Source organism: Musca vetustissima, unplaced genomic scaffold (genome assembly GCF_032173495.1).
Source record: "Musca vetustissima isolate MV318-11 ecotype Yass unplaced genomic scaffold, APGP_CSIRO_Mvet_v1 utg26809, whole genome shotgun sequence".
NCBI classification, from domain to species: domain Eukaryota; kingdom Metazoa; phylum Arthropoda; class Insecta; order Diptera; family Muscidae; genus Musca; species Musca vetustissima.
The window spans coordinates 581-16,139 of NW_026878178.1; the positions used below are offsets into that span (position 1 = coordinate 581).

At 31.7% G+C, this 15,559-nt stretch overlaps 1 protein-coding gene across 1 annotated transcript in view; it reads left to right on the top strand.

The window, feature by feature from the left end:
* The first annotated feature begins 9,289 nt into the window (after positions 1-9,289).
* LOC133322963 (zinc finger protein 1) overlaps positions 9,290-15,559 on the top strand; it is a 34,017-nt gene continuing 27,747 nt past the window's right edge. The window contains exon 1 of the mRNA XM_061531914.1: positions 9,290-9,425. Within this exon, the coding sequence (XP_061387898.1) occupies positions 9,326-9,425 (100 nt within the window). The 5' untranslated portion in view covers positions 9,290-9,325. The remainder of the gene's footprint in view (positions 9,426-15,559) is intronic.

A 15,559-nucleotide genomic window follows, 5' to 3' on the forward strand; every position in this document is an offset into this window, starting at 1 on the left:
CGGTTGGCGATTTTACCTAATTTTTTTATTTTTTTTATAAAAAGGGCTTTAAAAGGAAGGCTAATTTTTTATTGGTGTGGGTATTTCTTTAAAAAATTTTAGACACATTTATTGCGATTTATGAATGCAAAGAGAAAAAGTCATAAAAATAAGTATTGTAAAACTCATAATGTGTCAATAGTACACCAAAAAACAGGTACCAAAAACGTTCTGTGGATTTGAATGACTTCTGAAGATAAAATGATACAATTTTTACCTGTTTTACAGAAATTTGTAAACTATATATATAAATAAAATAAAAAAAATAAACTATATATACCTGAAACTGATTTGGATGACCTTTAAACTATACTTAATATTCAGAAAAAAAAAAATTTAAAAAAAAAAGTTTTCAATATCCGAAATTGATTTCGGATATAAACTATATATATTCTGAAAGCCCATGGACTGACCTTTCCATCGTGGGTATTCGCTTAGTCCCAGGTTTTGAAATTTTCGGACAGTGGGCCTAACAGTTGGACCATATCAGATATCAAAAAAATTACAATTTAAATAAAGTCAAACAATTTATTATATCCGAAATTGATTTCGGATACAAACTATATATTTTCTGAAAGCCCAAGGAGTGATCTTTCAATCGCGGGTATTCGCTTAGTCCCAGGTTTTGGAATTTCGGGACAGTGGGCCTAATAGTTGGACCATATCAATTACCAGACCTACGGTTAAATTGTACAATTTTAAAAAAAGTCGAAAAATTATTATATCCGAAATTGATTTCGGATATAAACTATATATATTCTGAAAGCCCATGGACTGACCTTTCCATCGTGGGTATTCGCTTAGTCCCAGGTTTTGAAATTTTCGGACAGTGGGCCTAACAGTTGGACCATATCAGATATCAAAAAAATTACAATTTAAATAAAGTCAAACAATTTATTATATCCGAAATTGATTTCGGATACAAACTATATATTTTCTGAAAGCCCAAGGAGTGATCTTTCAATCGCGGGTATTCGCTTAGTCCCAGGTTTTGGAATTTCGGGACAGTGGGCCTAATAGTTGGACCATATCAATTACCAGACCTACGGTTAAATTGTACAATTTTAAAAAAAGTCGAAAAATTTATTATATCCGAAATTGATTTCGGATATAAACTATATATATTCTGAAAGCCCATGGACTGACCTTTCCATCGTGGGTATTCGCTTAGTCCCAGGTTTTGAAATTTTCGGACAGTGGGCCTAACAGTTGGACCATATCAGATATCAAAAAAATTACAATTTAAATAAAGTCAAACAATTTATTATATCCGAAATTGATTTCGGATACAAACTATATATTTTCTGAAAGCCCAAGGAGTGATCTTTCAATCGCGGGTATTCGCTTAGTCCCAGGTTTTGGAATTTCGGGACAGTGGGCCTAATAGTTGGACCATATCAATTACCAGACCTACGGTTAAATTGTACAATTTTAAAAAAAGTCGAAAAATTTATTATATCCGAAATTGATTTCGGATATAAACTATATATATTCTGAAAGCCCATGGACTGACCTTTCCATCGTGGGTATTCGCTTAGTCCCAGGTTTTGAAATTTTCGGACAGTGGGCCTAACAGTTGGACCATATCAGATATCAAAAAAATTACAATTTAAATAAAGTCAAACAATTTATTATATCCGAAATTGATTTCGGATACAAACTATATATTTTCTGAAAGCCCAAGGAGTGATCTTTCAATCGCGGGTATTCGCTTAGTCCCAGGTTTTGGAATTTCGGGACAGTGGGCCTAATAGTTGGACCATATCAATTACCAGACCTACGGTTAAATTGTACAATTTTAAAAAAAAGTCGAAAAATTTATTATATCCGAAATTGATTTCGGATATAAACTATATATATTCTGAAAGCCCATGGACTGACCTTTCCATCGTGGGTATTCGCTTAGTCCCAGGTTTTGAAATTTTCGGACAGTGGGCCTAACAGTTGGACCATATCAGATATCAAAAAAATTACAATTTAAATAAAGTCAAACAATTTATTATATCCGAAATTGATTTCGGATACAAACTATATATTTTCTGAAAGCCCAAGGAGTGATCTTTCAATCGCGGGTATTCGCTTAGTCCCAGGTTTTGGAATTTCGGGACAGTGGGCCTAATAGTTGGACCATATCAATTACCAGACCTACGGTTAAATTGTACAATTTTAAAAAAAGTCGAAAAATTTATTATATCCGAAATTGATTTCGGATATAAACTATATATATTCTGAAAGCCCATGGACTGACCTTTCCATCGTGGGTATTCGCTTAGTCCCAGGTTTTGAAATTTTCGGACAGTGGGCCTAACAGTTGGACCATATCAGATATCAAAAAAATTACAATTTAAATAAAGTCAAACAATTTATTATATCCGAAATTGATTTCGGATACAAACTATATATTTTCTGAAAGCCCAAGGAGTGATCTTTCAATCGCGGGTATTCGCTTAGTCCCAGGTTTTGGAATTTCGGGACAGTGGGCCTAATAGTTGGACCATATCAATTACCAGACCTACGGTTAAATTGTACAATTTTAAAAAAAAGTCGAAAAATTTATTATATCCGAAATTGATTTCGGATATAAACTATATATATTCTGAAAGCCCATGGACTGACCTTTCCATCGTGGGTATTCGCTTAGTCCCAGGTTTTGAAATTTTCGGACAGTGGGCCTAACAGTTGGACCATATCAGATATCAAAAAAATTACAATTTAAATAAAGTCAAACAATTTATTATATCCGAAATTGATTTCGGATACAAACTATATATTTTCTGAAAGCCCAAGGAGTGATCTTTCAATCGCGGGTATTCGCTTAGTCCCAGGTTTTGGAATTTCGGGACAGTGGGCCTAATAGTTGGACCATATCAATTACCAGACCTACGGTTAAATTGTACAATTTAAAAAAAGTCGAAAAATTTATTATATGCGAAATTGATTTCGGATATAAACTATATATATTCTGAAAGCCCATGGACTGACCTTTCCATCGTGGGTATTCGCTTAGTCCCAGGTTTTGAAATTTTCGGACAGTGGGCCTAATTGCAAATACCTACAGTGTTGCTGCATGTGCAGTAATTTTTATGTTTTATTGCATTGGGGTAGCACATTTGTTAATTTTGTCCTAATCCTACTTATTTTTATTAATTTTAAATAAAAATAATCGTAAAATCTATTTAATTTGATTATTTTTCAATTCTGTTAACCTTTTAAAAGAGCTCTGTTAATGGCTTAACAGAGCTCTGTTAATAACATTACAATTTAACTTTCAACAATTTATCTTCACGCTCATATTTATATATAGGACCTCTTTCTCGACATTTTGAAGTTAGCCAAAACGGAGTGGCTGAAATATTTGGAAATACGGATAAATGGACAGTACAATTTTTCTTGCAAACATTTTTCAATATAATACCACATTTTAAAATATTTCTATGGTTCGCACTTTTCAAAATATCGGTTTTCAAATTTTCAAATAATGAAAGACCTCTACGACCTCTCTATGTCAAAAACAACTTTCTGACTCCATTAAATAATTACTTAGGAAGGTACAAAGGAGTTTTACTTATAGAACGCTCATGGTGTTTGTATGGTAGATTATCCTATAGAAGGTTTTCTTGAAGGTCTTCAACCGGCTTCAGTGTTTCACAATGACCTTCTATATTTAGAATGTTTCTTATAATTTTCTCCCATAATGAATTTTAGGCTTCCCCAAGAATTTCTTGGCTATAAAATATCTCAGAAATGATTGGAATACATAAAAAATATTAAAGTAACTTCAAAAACTCCATTAGTATTACTTTATAATTGTTACACCTTTAAAACTTGCAAAATAAAAATACACAATTTATAATTTTTTCTTCCTCTTGCAGATATTCAACAAACATCACACGGCTTCCCGAGAAACTGGGTCCTGCACATAGAATATCAACAATTGTCATAATAAACAACGTAAAATATTGGAATAAAAAAATTTGAATATTGAAATAAGTGTATTGTTTAAAAATTTGTTTGTAATTCTATTTTTTTTTTTTTTTAATAAAATTCCTTAAACTCTGGACAAATCATTAAAAGGCCTTTCAGTTATCAAAATAATCACAATGTTCGGAATATAAAAATATTTCACCAAATAATCTTTAAAATGACATAGCTTTATTTATCAATCCCAAATAGCCAGCATACAGCATATATAAAACCGCTAGTAGAGAAATAGGGTCTGGACAAATGTAAGCCGACCAAAATCCCCATGATAGCGAGTATGAAATTAGAAAAGGAACCGCAAACTTCAGAAGAAAAGGAAAAATTTGACGAAAAACAATACCAAGAACTAATTGGATATTTAATGTAGGGGAGTGGGGCACCTTTGAACAGCGTTCATAAAATCTCTGTTTAAAAATTTTCCGATCCCTAACCAATTTTTTTATATGGGCATATCAGTTGTCGACAAAATTTAGATGAGTGAACACGTTTTCTTATAAATATAATATATGAGATATTTTAAACATTTTTAAAATCTTAATTACATCATGACTAGGGGAGACTGGTCACATTCGGCACTTTTTTAGAGCTCTATATCTCAGTACTTACTCAACAGATATAAAAACGTTATGGTTGGTAAATGTCCATAAATTAGTATAATTTAAATATTTTTACAGTTTTGTCACAAAAGTCAAATGGCACGAATGTGCCCCTATACGGGGTAGCTTAGGCAAATCGGCTATCAGTCTGCTTAAAATTGAGATCCTCTTAACTTAAAGGCTATATTTTCTCAAGGCCGTACACACTATCAGAAATATATTTTTTCTATCGCATTTCCATCAATAGGCCTATTCTGTAAGTTTTAACAACATTCTATATTGTTTAAATTTCTTTTATTATTCTAAAAACAAACAAATGAAATTGTTGTAAAATAAATAATATCGAATGTAGTTAAAAAGTTACAGAATATGCTTACTGGAAGATATGTTTATAATATGGGCTCATGTTTCGAACTAGTTCCCATGAAAACGTCCCGGTTTTTTTAAATTTTTTTATTTAAAAATAATTTTCGGCTTAAAAATATATAAAAATTATAATTACAGCTAAACGTAAACTTTTGTTGTGGAAAATAAAAAACCATATGTTCTTTATATTTGAAAAAACCATAGTTGTGCTTAAAAAATTTTCAAATCACAGACTTCAATCAATGCTAAATTTTCAACATTGCAATTATGTATTAAATATCATGTTAGATGTTTGATTTCACTAATCAGTAAACCATATATTAAGGCGCCATTGTCATATTTTAAGTATTTTCTTATGTATGGGGTCCACATTACCCGAAGTTCCTCTAATGCAGAAGGTATGTCCTAAAGATTTAGGCCAAAATTATTCATCTACTCTTTTCGTACTCATATTTCAATATATCTAGTTAAGTTAAAGCCGTCAATTTTTAAACGTTTATAATCTATATTACTAAGATTAATTGTTATTACTAAGAAAAATACTTATATTTTCCGCTATAGTACAGTATAAACTAAAAAAGTTAGAGATTTCTTTCTTTTATGCGTTTTTTTCTTATATGGAATTATCGGATATAAAAAAATTGTTTCTTTTAAGCGTACATACGCATATAAGAATTGTCTTAAGGGAACCCCACCCATTCTCGATTTTAATTTTTCAAGATTTTCAATGGGCTGGTAAGTCAATACCAATGCTTGTTAAGGTTTGTAACTTTGCACATATATATTTGAAGATTTAAAAGAGAAGAAAAAGAATTTACAAAAAAATTTTGTTATTTTGTTGTTGTTGTTTTTTGCAATTAAAGAAAAGTCCTTATTTTTGATGGCGGGCATGATAACTGCTCACTGGAACATCGGAATCCGAAAATTCCAACGATGTTAGAAAGAGTACATGCCTGGCTCTCTAGGATTATTGACTTCGCTCAAAAATTACCAAAATGGCGGACCTTTGAAAAAAAATATTTTTTTTGACCAAAAACCAAGTTAAAAAAGTAAGGATGATCTTCACCGATTGGCTTTATCCTAGTTCATACGATAGCTATACACTCACAGAGAAACGTGTAAAAATTTGGAATCGATTGGGTTATTAGTTTTTGAGTTATCGTGCCCGCCATTCGCAAAAGAGAAAAACGCGTTTAAAGGTTGAGAAGCCCTTTAGCCGTTATTTGATGCTGACACAATAAATCGGCTATATCTTCAAGAGTTCTTGAGATTTTCACTTGAAATTTGGTAGGGACATTCTTGAATTAGTGTAGAATTTTTGACCCCGAGAATGGGGGGTCCACCTAAAGTAAAATGTTTAAATGAAAAGAAAGCATGTTTTAAAGAAAAACATGTTATAAAACAAACAATTCAGCTTATAAATATACAAAATAAACTAAAATATGTTCAGAGTTTGACTAATAATAAGTGGATATATTTTCATACATATAAATAACAATATTTTAAATATAATGAAAAAATATTTTATTTTATTTATTTTTTTTTTTTTTTTGGCTGGGGAATTACTACGCAGATTAAATAAAACATTTTCAATATTAATAAATTGGTCAACAATCTTAAAAACTTTCTTATATAAAATGTTTTCAAATACCTTTGTCAGCTTTGGTGTTTGACAAACATATCTTATATCAGTATTTTTCTTGTTCCCGTTTTTCTTATATAAAGCCATTTTTACACTGAGAAGATATAAAAAAAGAATCAGTATTATTGATTATCATTCTTATATGCGAATTTTTCTTATATGAGATGTGCTTATATCCGATATCTACTGTATTACAATGAAGTCTTGAAATCCATTAATCGAGTACTTCAAACATTGTCACTCAATTGTGTTTTCTACTGTATTACTACAATTAAATCTTGAAATAAATATCCTTCCGTCAAGTATTGCTAATTCCATAAAACATTGTTAGTCATTCTTTCCAATATCTCTTGGTATTATAACTTCCAGACTTTATATTTTAAATTTGTTATCGTGGATGCTAAGATTCTGTTTTTTTACTTAAATTACTCATATTTTTCCATTTCGTCCATGCCAATTATTGAAATTCTGACTAAAAAGAAATTCCGTTTCTTATTGTTCAAACTATTTATGCAGGTTTTGTTATGCTGAGGCTACATTTAAATACCAGGTTAATGAGGATATAGCCATATATTTCATCGTAATTAAACATCGAAGCTATTTCGATTCCAATGAACACGTAATGTAAATAATATTCGTAATCTTTCCCAAAGATTTTACTAAACCATGGAGTACCAGCAACAACACATGTGTGTGTTTGCACGTCTGTAGCCACAGAACTCCGAAACGGAAATGAAGTAAATTTCACTTCGCATCTCCGTTACAACAGTGCTGGTGACGGTGAAACACATACACAACATATACCTTGCATCTCTTTCTGTCAACGTAACGTAATAACAGAAAAATACCCCTTCTGTTAATGCACGTACCAGAAACACTACAGAAAGCAACACCTACAACATGTATGTAAGTATTTACAGTTAGCATGTTAAATGTTTAGCTCTCTTACACACACTCACGCGTAGTGAATAAATTTTTATCAAAACAGAGAATATATTTGGGTAAACATGAACGTATGAGCGACGTTTTTGTTTACAGTAAATGCCGTGTGTCACACAACCACCACCACCACCATCAACGCCGTTCAACCTGGCATAGGAATAAGACGAGCTAACGGTATTATTTACACCAATACAACACACTCAATGATAATTAACTGTAATAGTAGGGGAGAGAGAAAGTATTTGGTAAAGAGTAGATGAAAAGTGAGAGAGAATCTGAATTTGTGGGATGCTGTGAGAGAGCGAGGGAAAAATCCCAATGATAATAATGATGTTTACATCTGTGCTAGTATAAGTGTGAGAGAGCAACTTTCACAGAGATTTGTGATGATGCTATTCTCTCTCCCTTTTCTCTGTGGGCTACGTAAAAAGTGTGTGCACGGACAGACATAAAACCACCAACAAATATCCCATTTAAAGTTGAGTGTTGGTCGCATGGCGGGCGGGCGGACACAAATGTGTGAGATAAAATACAGTTGTGAGCATGAGTGTGTTTGTGTGAGTTAACGGAGCAGAGAGATTTCCACTGTAGTAAATACGAAGAACAAAAGAGGGTCGTTTTCTGATTGTATATCCCAAAGTAGGTGTGTGTAGATGTGTGAGTGTGTGTGTCTGTCGGTTTATTGCTGATACGGGACGAATGAATACGTTACACACGGATACGTTACTCGCAGATGATGAACGAACAAACGAAAGAAAAAAAGAGTTCTGTTGAGGAAACAACCACACACACACAACCAAACAACGTAAAATGCCTCTTTAATTTTTCAACTGGATGTTAAATTCAGAGCTGCTGCCTCCGCTCCTGATTGTGGTGTTTTGTGTGTGCGATTTCAGTGAGTTTCACAGTTCGTACGGACGGTCTATCAGAGCTGTTTCATTCACAGTCAAATGCAACGGTGAAAAAAATCATTGGAATCACTTTGTCGCGTACAAACGTGTTCTAACACAGTAGCGAACAGAACGTCGCGGCGAAAAGACACACGCGCTGTTCTCCTCTCTATTATTATTATTTTTCCAAAACAAAAAGAAATTGAAAAGTAAAAAAAATATTTTCAAAAAACCACATACACCACAATAACAACAAAATAAAAACGTTTATTACTAAACACGTAGAAGAAGCAGACGGAATTAAATACAAGTTACAGAAATTATTACAAGTCAAAAACAACAAAAAATATTTTGAAATCAAACAACAACAAGCAAAAAATATTATAATATTCAATATTGAATTACTTTCAAAATAAAAAGAAAGTAAAAAAAGTGCAATTTTCCCCATTGAAAAAAGGAAAACAAAAAAACAACATTTAATAAAAATACAATAAAAAAACAACAAGTGCATCCATCGAAAATCAAAACACTTTTAAAATAAAATCACCCGCTTAAAATCTGGATTATATTATAAATACAAAATAAAAACGGAAAATGTTGAAGTCAGTGCTGAATTGAATTTTAAACACAACACCAAACTGGATCTAAACAAAATGTTTGTCTAACCTACATTTTTTGGATAAATTAGTGATTTATTTAATAAAAATATTTGAAGTTATAGAAAAAGGTATCAAAATAAAAAAAGAAACCTGCATAGAAACACATTTGATCGAGAATAAAGAAAGAACCTCGAGTTCTGTATTGAAAAAAAAAATCCGCAACAACGTTTTCTTTTCAAGAGAAAAACGCTCAACAAACACACCATTCCAATGTTGTCATGTTTGGTGCCGTCGTCAACATCACGTTTTGGTCAAGAGGATAATATTATAAATCAAAGTATGCCCTCATCGCCAGCATTCACCATGCAATGTAAGTATTGAAACAAATTGATATTTTTTCTTTTTATTGGAAAGCCATAGAGTAAAAGAAGAAAATCTTTAAAGCAAAAAAATTGACACCGATTTTAGAACCTTCCTGCAATTCGAAAAATCTATCCTCAGCTTTGTCTGAAACATAGAAATAAAATATTTCCTATCAAAACATCTGTTCACCTTTATATGGCGCCCAACGGCACTCAAACGAATTTATTTTCAATATAATGTCGAAAAAATCGGGTGAATATCGATCCAAATTCAAAATAAAAATTAATAAGTAAAATGTATTCTGAATTGCTGCTTCAACAACCGTTTTTTGTTTCAATTTATTGGTCCTTCGATTCATTGTTCTAATTGGAACCACTCTCTAATTTTTCTGATAGAATTATTTTCAATCGGAAATGTTCCTTCGATTTGTGTTTGCAACAAATTTATTTCTTATTGATTAAAAGTGGTCCTTCGAGCAACAGAAATAATTAATTTTGAAGCAAATGGTCCTTCGAGTAAAAAGTGTGGTCAATTTGGTCCTTCGAGCTGCTGAAGTACTGTTCATTTTACTAAACCTTTTTTAAATATCGAATAAAAAGTCCAATTATTTTTCCTCAGTATTACAATTTTAATTTCCAAATATATATTCTGAACTATTTTTTCCAAAGCTTCAATTTGTTGCCATTCTTCTCCTTTGTCTTCCTATATTTGTTGGATCAACAAATAATATGTCTTTAATTCATAACAAACAAAACCTGGGTGGTCTGTTCGTACACACACAACCTGCTGCTGAAATTGCAAACTTTACCAATAAAAATTATAATAATAACAACAACAGCAACAAAAACTCCCCCGCAGCACACATTGCAACAGAAATGTTATTGTTGTGTTTTCCTTTAAATCCTTCCTCCGTAGAATTGAAAAAAAAAAACGATCATATGAATTTCACCTTAAAAATCAACACAATATGATCCAAAACAACAAAGTCTTGAGGCCAAATAATAATGGAAGGGTAAAATAATAATAAACAATCGTTCGTTTTTGTTTCATTCTCACTACGGTGCATCAAATTTCAAAAGGAGTACGGTCGTTCGTTCATCGTCATCATTCAGTCCCTCATAGATGTTTGGAAACATTACAAAAAAAAAACTGCAGATGTGGTATAACAAGAACACGAAAAAAATTCTTTTGAAAGCCAAGCAGGATAATCAATATAACGAAAATAAACACCTTGAATAGTTGTTATTGAATCTAAAAATTTTTCGTTCAAGAAAACTTGACCTTTATGTTTTAAAACTTCCAACCTAAATGAGAATTACGACTTTTGCTATTTTTAACTATGTCACTGAAAGTCATATATTACAGGTATGAGGCCACTCATATTTGTAAAAGCATTGCAAAACTTAACCTCTCACTACATTTTTCGTCATATACATTATTTAGCGCCATTCATAATTGTATTTTATTCTTTTTTTCGTTTCAAAAAAAATCTATGCTCTCCCATGTATTTTGGCTACGCCTCATTTTTACACAGGCGACAATATGCTTGGCATTTTTATTTTATTATGTGTACTCGCCTTTACATTTTCAAAATTGTGGCAATCTCTGACAAAATTGTTAATGTTTTTCAAAATGAATTGAAACATTTGTCTAGCAGCAGAAGAAAAAAATATGTTGAAGTATATAGCATGCCATGGCAATGCATGTTGATTAATTAATAATATCTAAAATGCATTTTTTATACATTTCGAAATGAAAATGTTGCAAATTTATTTGGCTAAAGGTGGTGAAGGAAAACAATTGTTTTTCAAAATAAATAAAAAAATATTTGGTTGCTTATTTTAGTAATCAAATAAATAATATTAATTGGTCCTTCGAGCTGAGAATTTTGTATTATTATTTTTGGTCCTTCGACTCCATGACATTTAATTTTTCTTCACAATCTGTTATCAATCAAATACATGTTCCTTCGATACCAAAAAAATAATTTCCTTTCAGTTAAATTAATTTTCATAAATGAATTGGTCCTTCGATTGGTCTTTTCATGAAGTAAGGGTATTTTCCATTTCCCCGTTCATTCATGAAACCTCCTATCTTAAAATTCCATTAAGAAACTTCTTGGTCTTATCCCTCACATTTTAGTCAACCAATCACACACACCTCAGCAAAGGCATGCGCACACAAACAGGTACAAACATGAAAATGAAACGATAATATCAGTTAACACCTCTAGTCAATTACAAAGCCACAGGTGCCTAGCTACCGAACGAATGAACGAAACAGGTAGTTGTGGAAGTGTGGTTGACCATAGCGACGCCAAAACAAAAAATGGCAGCTTGAAATGGCGTTTACAAATAAGGCGTTGATTATTTGTGGTCACTTGTTTTCCACAAGACGATAATCACCAGTAGTTTCCCCGTGGGCTGTAGATAACACCGTCATCGTCTAGGTATTGTTTACTATTTAGAGCGATAATAAACCTGTTTGTTTTGGTGTAGTAATTTTCTTTTGTTTGTATTCGTTTTGAATGGAGAAAAATATAGGTGATTAGTAGAAAAAGGTAAATAAGAAAATATTTGCAAATGTGATAAAATGTGTGTTCGAATAAATTACAAAACAATAAACAGATATAAAGCAGGCTCAATCTTGCTCACAATGGTCCTTCGAGCAGTTAGAAAACTTCTAGAATTGTTAAATGCTCTCAAAAGCAACCAAAATTCATTTCTTTATATTTTTGATCCTTCGCCCTTGTTAAAAAATGGTCCTTCGAGTAGTCCGAATTTAAAAAAAATCGGTGTTTTTAAGCAGTTCTGTAAGTTGTTTCTCTTAATAAATTATTTACTTTTTTTCTAGAGTTAAACATTTTTTTCTTAATTTTTTTTTGGTCCTTCGGCCATGTTGAAATATGGTCCTTCGAGCAGTCGAAAATTTGAAAAATGTGTGTATGGGCCTTGTAGTAGTTCCTCAAGTACATCATATTCACATTTGATTGAGTTTGCCTATTTCCAGAGCTTTTAATCGTTTGTTTTCTTAATATTTTTGGTCCTTCGACCACATTGAAGTGGTCCTTCGAGTAGTCTCAAGTTGGTAAAATCATGAAAATAATATTATTTTTCTATATCTAACCCTTTTCTTAGTTCGAATTCAAAATATAGAATATTTCATTGAAAGAAAATCCTATTTTCTCTGTGTATTAATTATTTCACTTCATTCAGAAAATTCAAATTTAAACTAAAATATTTACACATTCGATTTCAATGAAAAACAAAAATTGTCTGTTTAGATTTATGACTATAGCATGTATATGTATATATAGTTTTTGAGAGATGGCGCCTTCAAAACAGCGAACAATAATGATAAAGATGTGGCCGACTGTAAATAATAATGATGCCCGACTATATAAACTTTTGCACAAATCATTTACGTCTCGCGCTCTCTATATATAATACAATAGCCATATAGACACATATAGTTCTTTTTTACAAATTATTATTAGCTTGTTAAAAGTAATATAACATTAAATCACTTTTCTATACACCTCCCACCAATCATCAGCCTCATCATAATTTGTAAAACAAGCAAACTCATTTCGTTGGTGGCGAAGAAGAAAAAAAATAGATTTTCGTTCACGCCTTTAAGTAATAATCGAAATGAGTAAACTATCGAAACTAATAAAAACCTAGTGCATGTTTGGCTTGTTTTTTCGGCAAAGAGGCACAAAATTTATTGTTTATGTGAAAATATTATTATTAAACAAATATAACATGAAATGGGTGTATAAACAATGGAGAAAAGTGCCTAAGGGGGAAAATAAAAAGAATGGGCTCCTCAGTGTTGTGTTTTTTATGAATTCCCCCAGACACTTACACATTGGCCATTACAAAAAGCGAATTTTTATATAAACAAAACATAAATGTGTCAGTGATGAAAAGTCATCACAATCGGTATATGCATAAAACTTAAGGAGTCCAAGCAGCAATCGGTTTCCATTTGTTAAGGTGTGAAAATATGTTGGGAATGGAAGGTGGGGTTTTGTGGGGTTTTCGGTTGACGGGGTGGCCTCACATTTTTAAATACTTTTTTCTGAGGGTATTGCTAGGTGACTTCCAATTCTTTCACATTTTTCCAAGGAAATAAAAAAGATTAATAGCCCAAGTGTCCACACGTTTAACGTTAACTTAAAATATGCAGGGTTCTTCACCCCTCTACCGAAAAAAATACCAAACGAAAATTGTCAGCCAAATAGATTGCTTTGCTAAACGGTCAAGCTAAATTGCCAATGCTGCCAGTGATGCTGCTCAGATTAGCTACCTACACATTCCTCCGAAGCGGAACGCAAATTATATTTAATAATAACGATAATACTCTGCTAAGTTGTAAATAATCCCGGGATGGCTGATTGAACACGAACGAAACACCTTAGCAGCCACCTCCACCCAGCCAGCTTCGACAATGCCGTCGCACTTCTTTTCGGTGACGTTGGCGTCATTTAAAAACAAATAAAATACCTCGTAGCGATTATATATTTGTAGGTAGGTAGGTACCTCAGTGCTGAGTGCTTTTCAAAATAAAAAAAATCTGAAAAAAAAATCCAACGAAACTTGTCACAGAAAAAAATTGTTTTAAATATGTGAAAACAAAATATAATTTATGGGCGTTTTAGTAGGTGTATAATGCGATGTATTATGATGGTGAGCGCGTGTATATGCAGCAGCAACAACAGCGGACCAGACCAGACAAGTATTTAAAATCATAGGCAAACAGTGACAAGAGGCAGGCGGGCAGCCGAAGAAGGCACCCACATTTTTCGATGCCCTTTTTCTTTCAAAATGAGAAAATTTAAAATTAGCCTTCCCAACAACACAGATCACCTCATATGAAATCGATCAAAATCACCGAGACGACAGCATGAATAATCAAAAAGAAAATTCACTAATTTGTTTTACAGGTTTTTCCTACCCGACATTTTCCTACTTCCCTTCTACAACCCGCCCTCCCCACCAAGTACTTCGAAGATACCTTCGATTTTTGTTGTGTTTTTGGCTTTTGATTGTCATAAGGCAGCTGCTTGGTTGTTGGGAGGAACAACATGCAACTATATCGTATATTTTTCAAATTTTTGGGGGACCATACACCTCAAGTGGTCTATGGCATTTGTTTTCCGTAATATTAATTAGTTTGTGCTAAATGCAAAATATATGTTTGGAGTCTTGTGAAATTTCGTCTCCATTTTTTTATTTCTAATACCTATGGCCTTATTTTTTGTTGTTCGGTTTTGGTTTCTGGCATATTTTGGCAGCCATGAAACCAATAAATCAAAAATAATACCAATATTTATATGTTAAAGATTTTGTTGTTGTTGTTCTGATTTTTTTTTTAATATTTCATGATCAATGTATGTGACGAAGGCAAAAAAATAACATATAGAAAAATTAATATGGCCATAAAATTTTGACATATTAACAATGTTTTGAAGTGGGGAGATTTTTCTAAATAAATTTTCAAGAATGTAAACGGGATTTCTAGTGGCGCCCACACACATTTTTATTTTACAAAATAATAAAAATAATATTTAATTTTAAACTCAAACGGTGAGAAATGTGGAAATCAAGCGGTCGAAGGACCAAAAAAATTTTCAAATAAAATTTAATTATAAATTTTGTTCTTATTAATTTAAATTTATTATATATCCCTTATAATTATAATAATCAAAAAATAAATATCCTTCAAATTCTAAAAATAATTGAGTAAATAGAGGAATTACGAATTTTGGGTTAGGTCGAAGGACCAAAAAAATAGGATACTGGCAATTTTTAAATAAATTAAATATAATTAAAAAATAAACATATATATATATGTAATCTAAAAATTCATAGATTATATAATAAATATAAATAATTGGAAAGAAGACGTTAGATATGAAAAGTAGATCGAAGGACCAAAATTAGGAAATTCATTTCGAAGGACCAAAATTAAGGAAAGAATTAAAAATATTTTTTTCTTTAAAATTATCTATGTTTTTCCAAAAAGTATTTATACAAATGTAAATAAAATAAAAAAGTCGATACGGAAAATAATAAAATAGATATGGACAGAATTTCATTGAGGTCGAAGGACCAAACGTTTGCCTAAATTAAAACA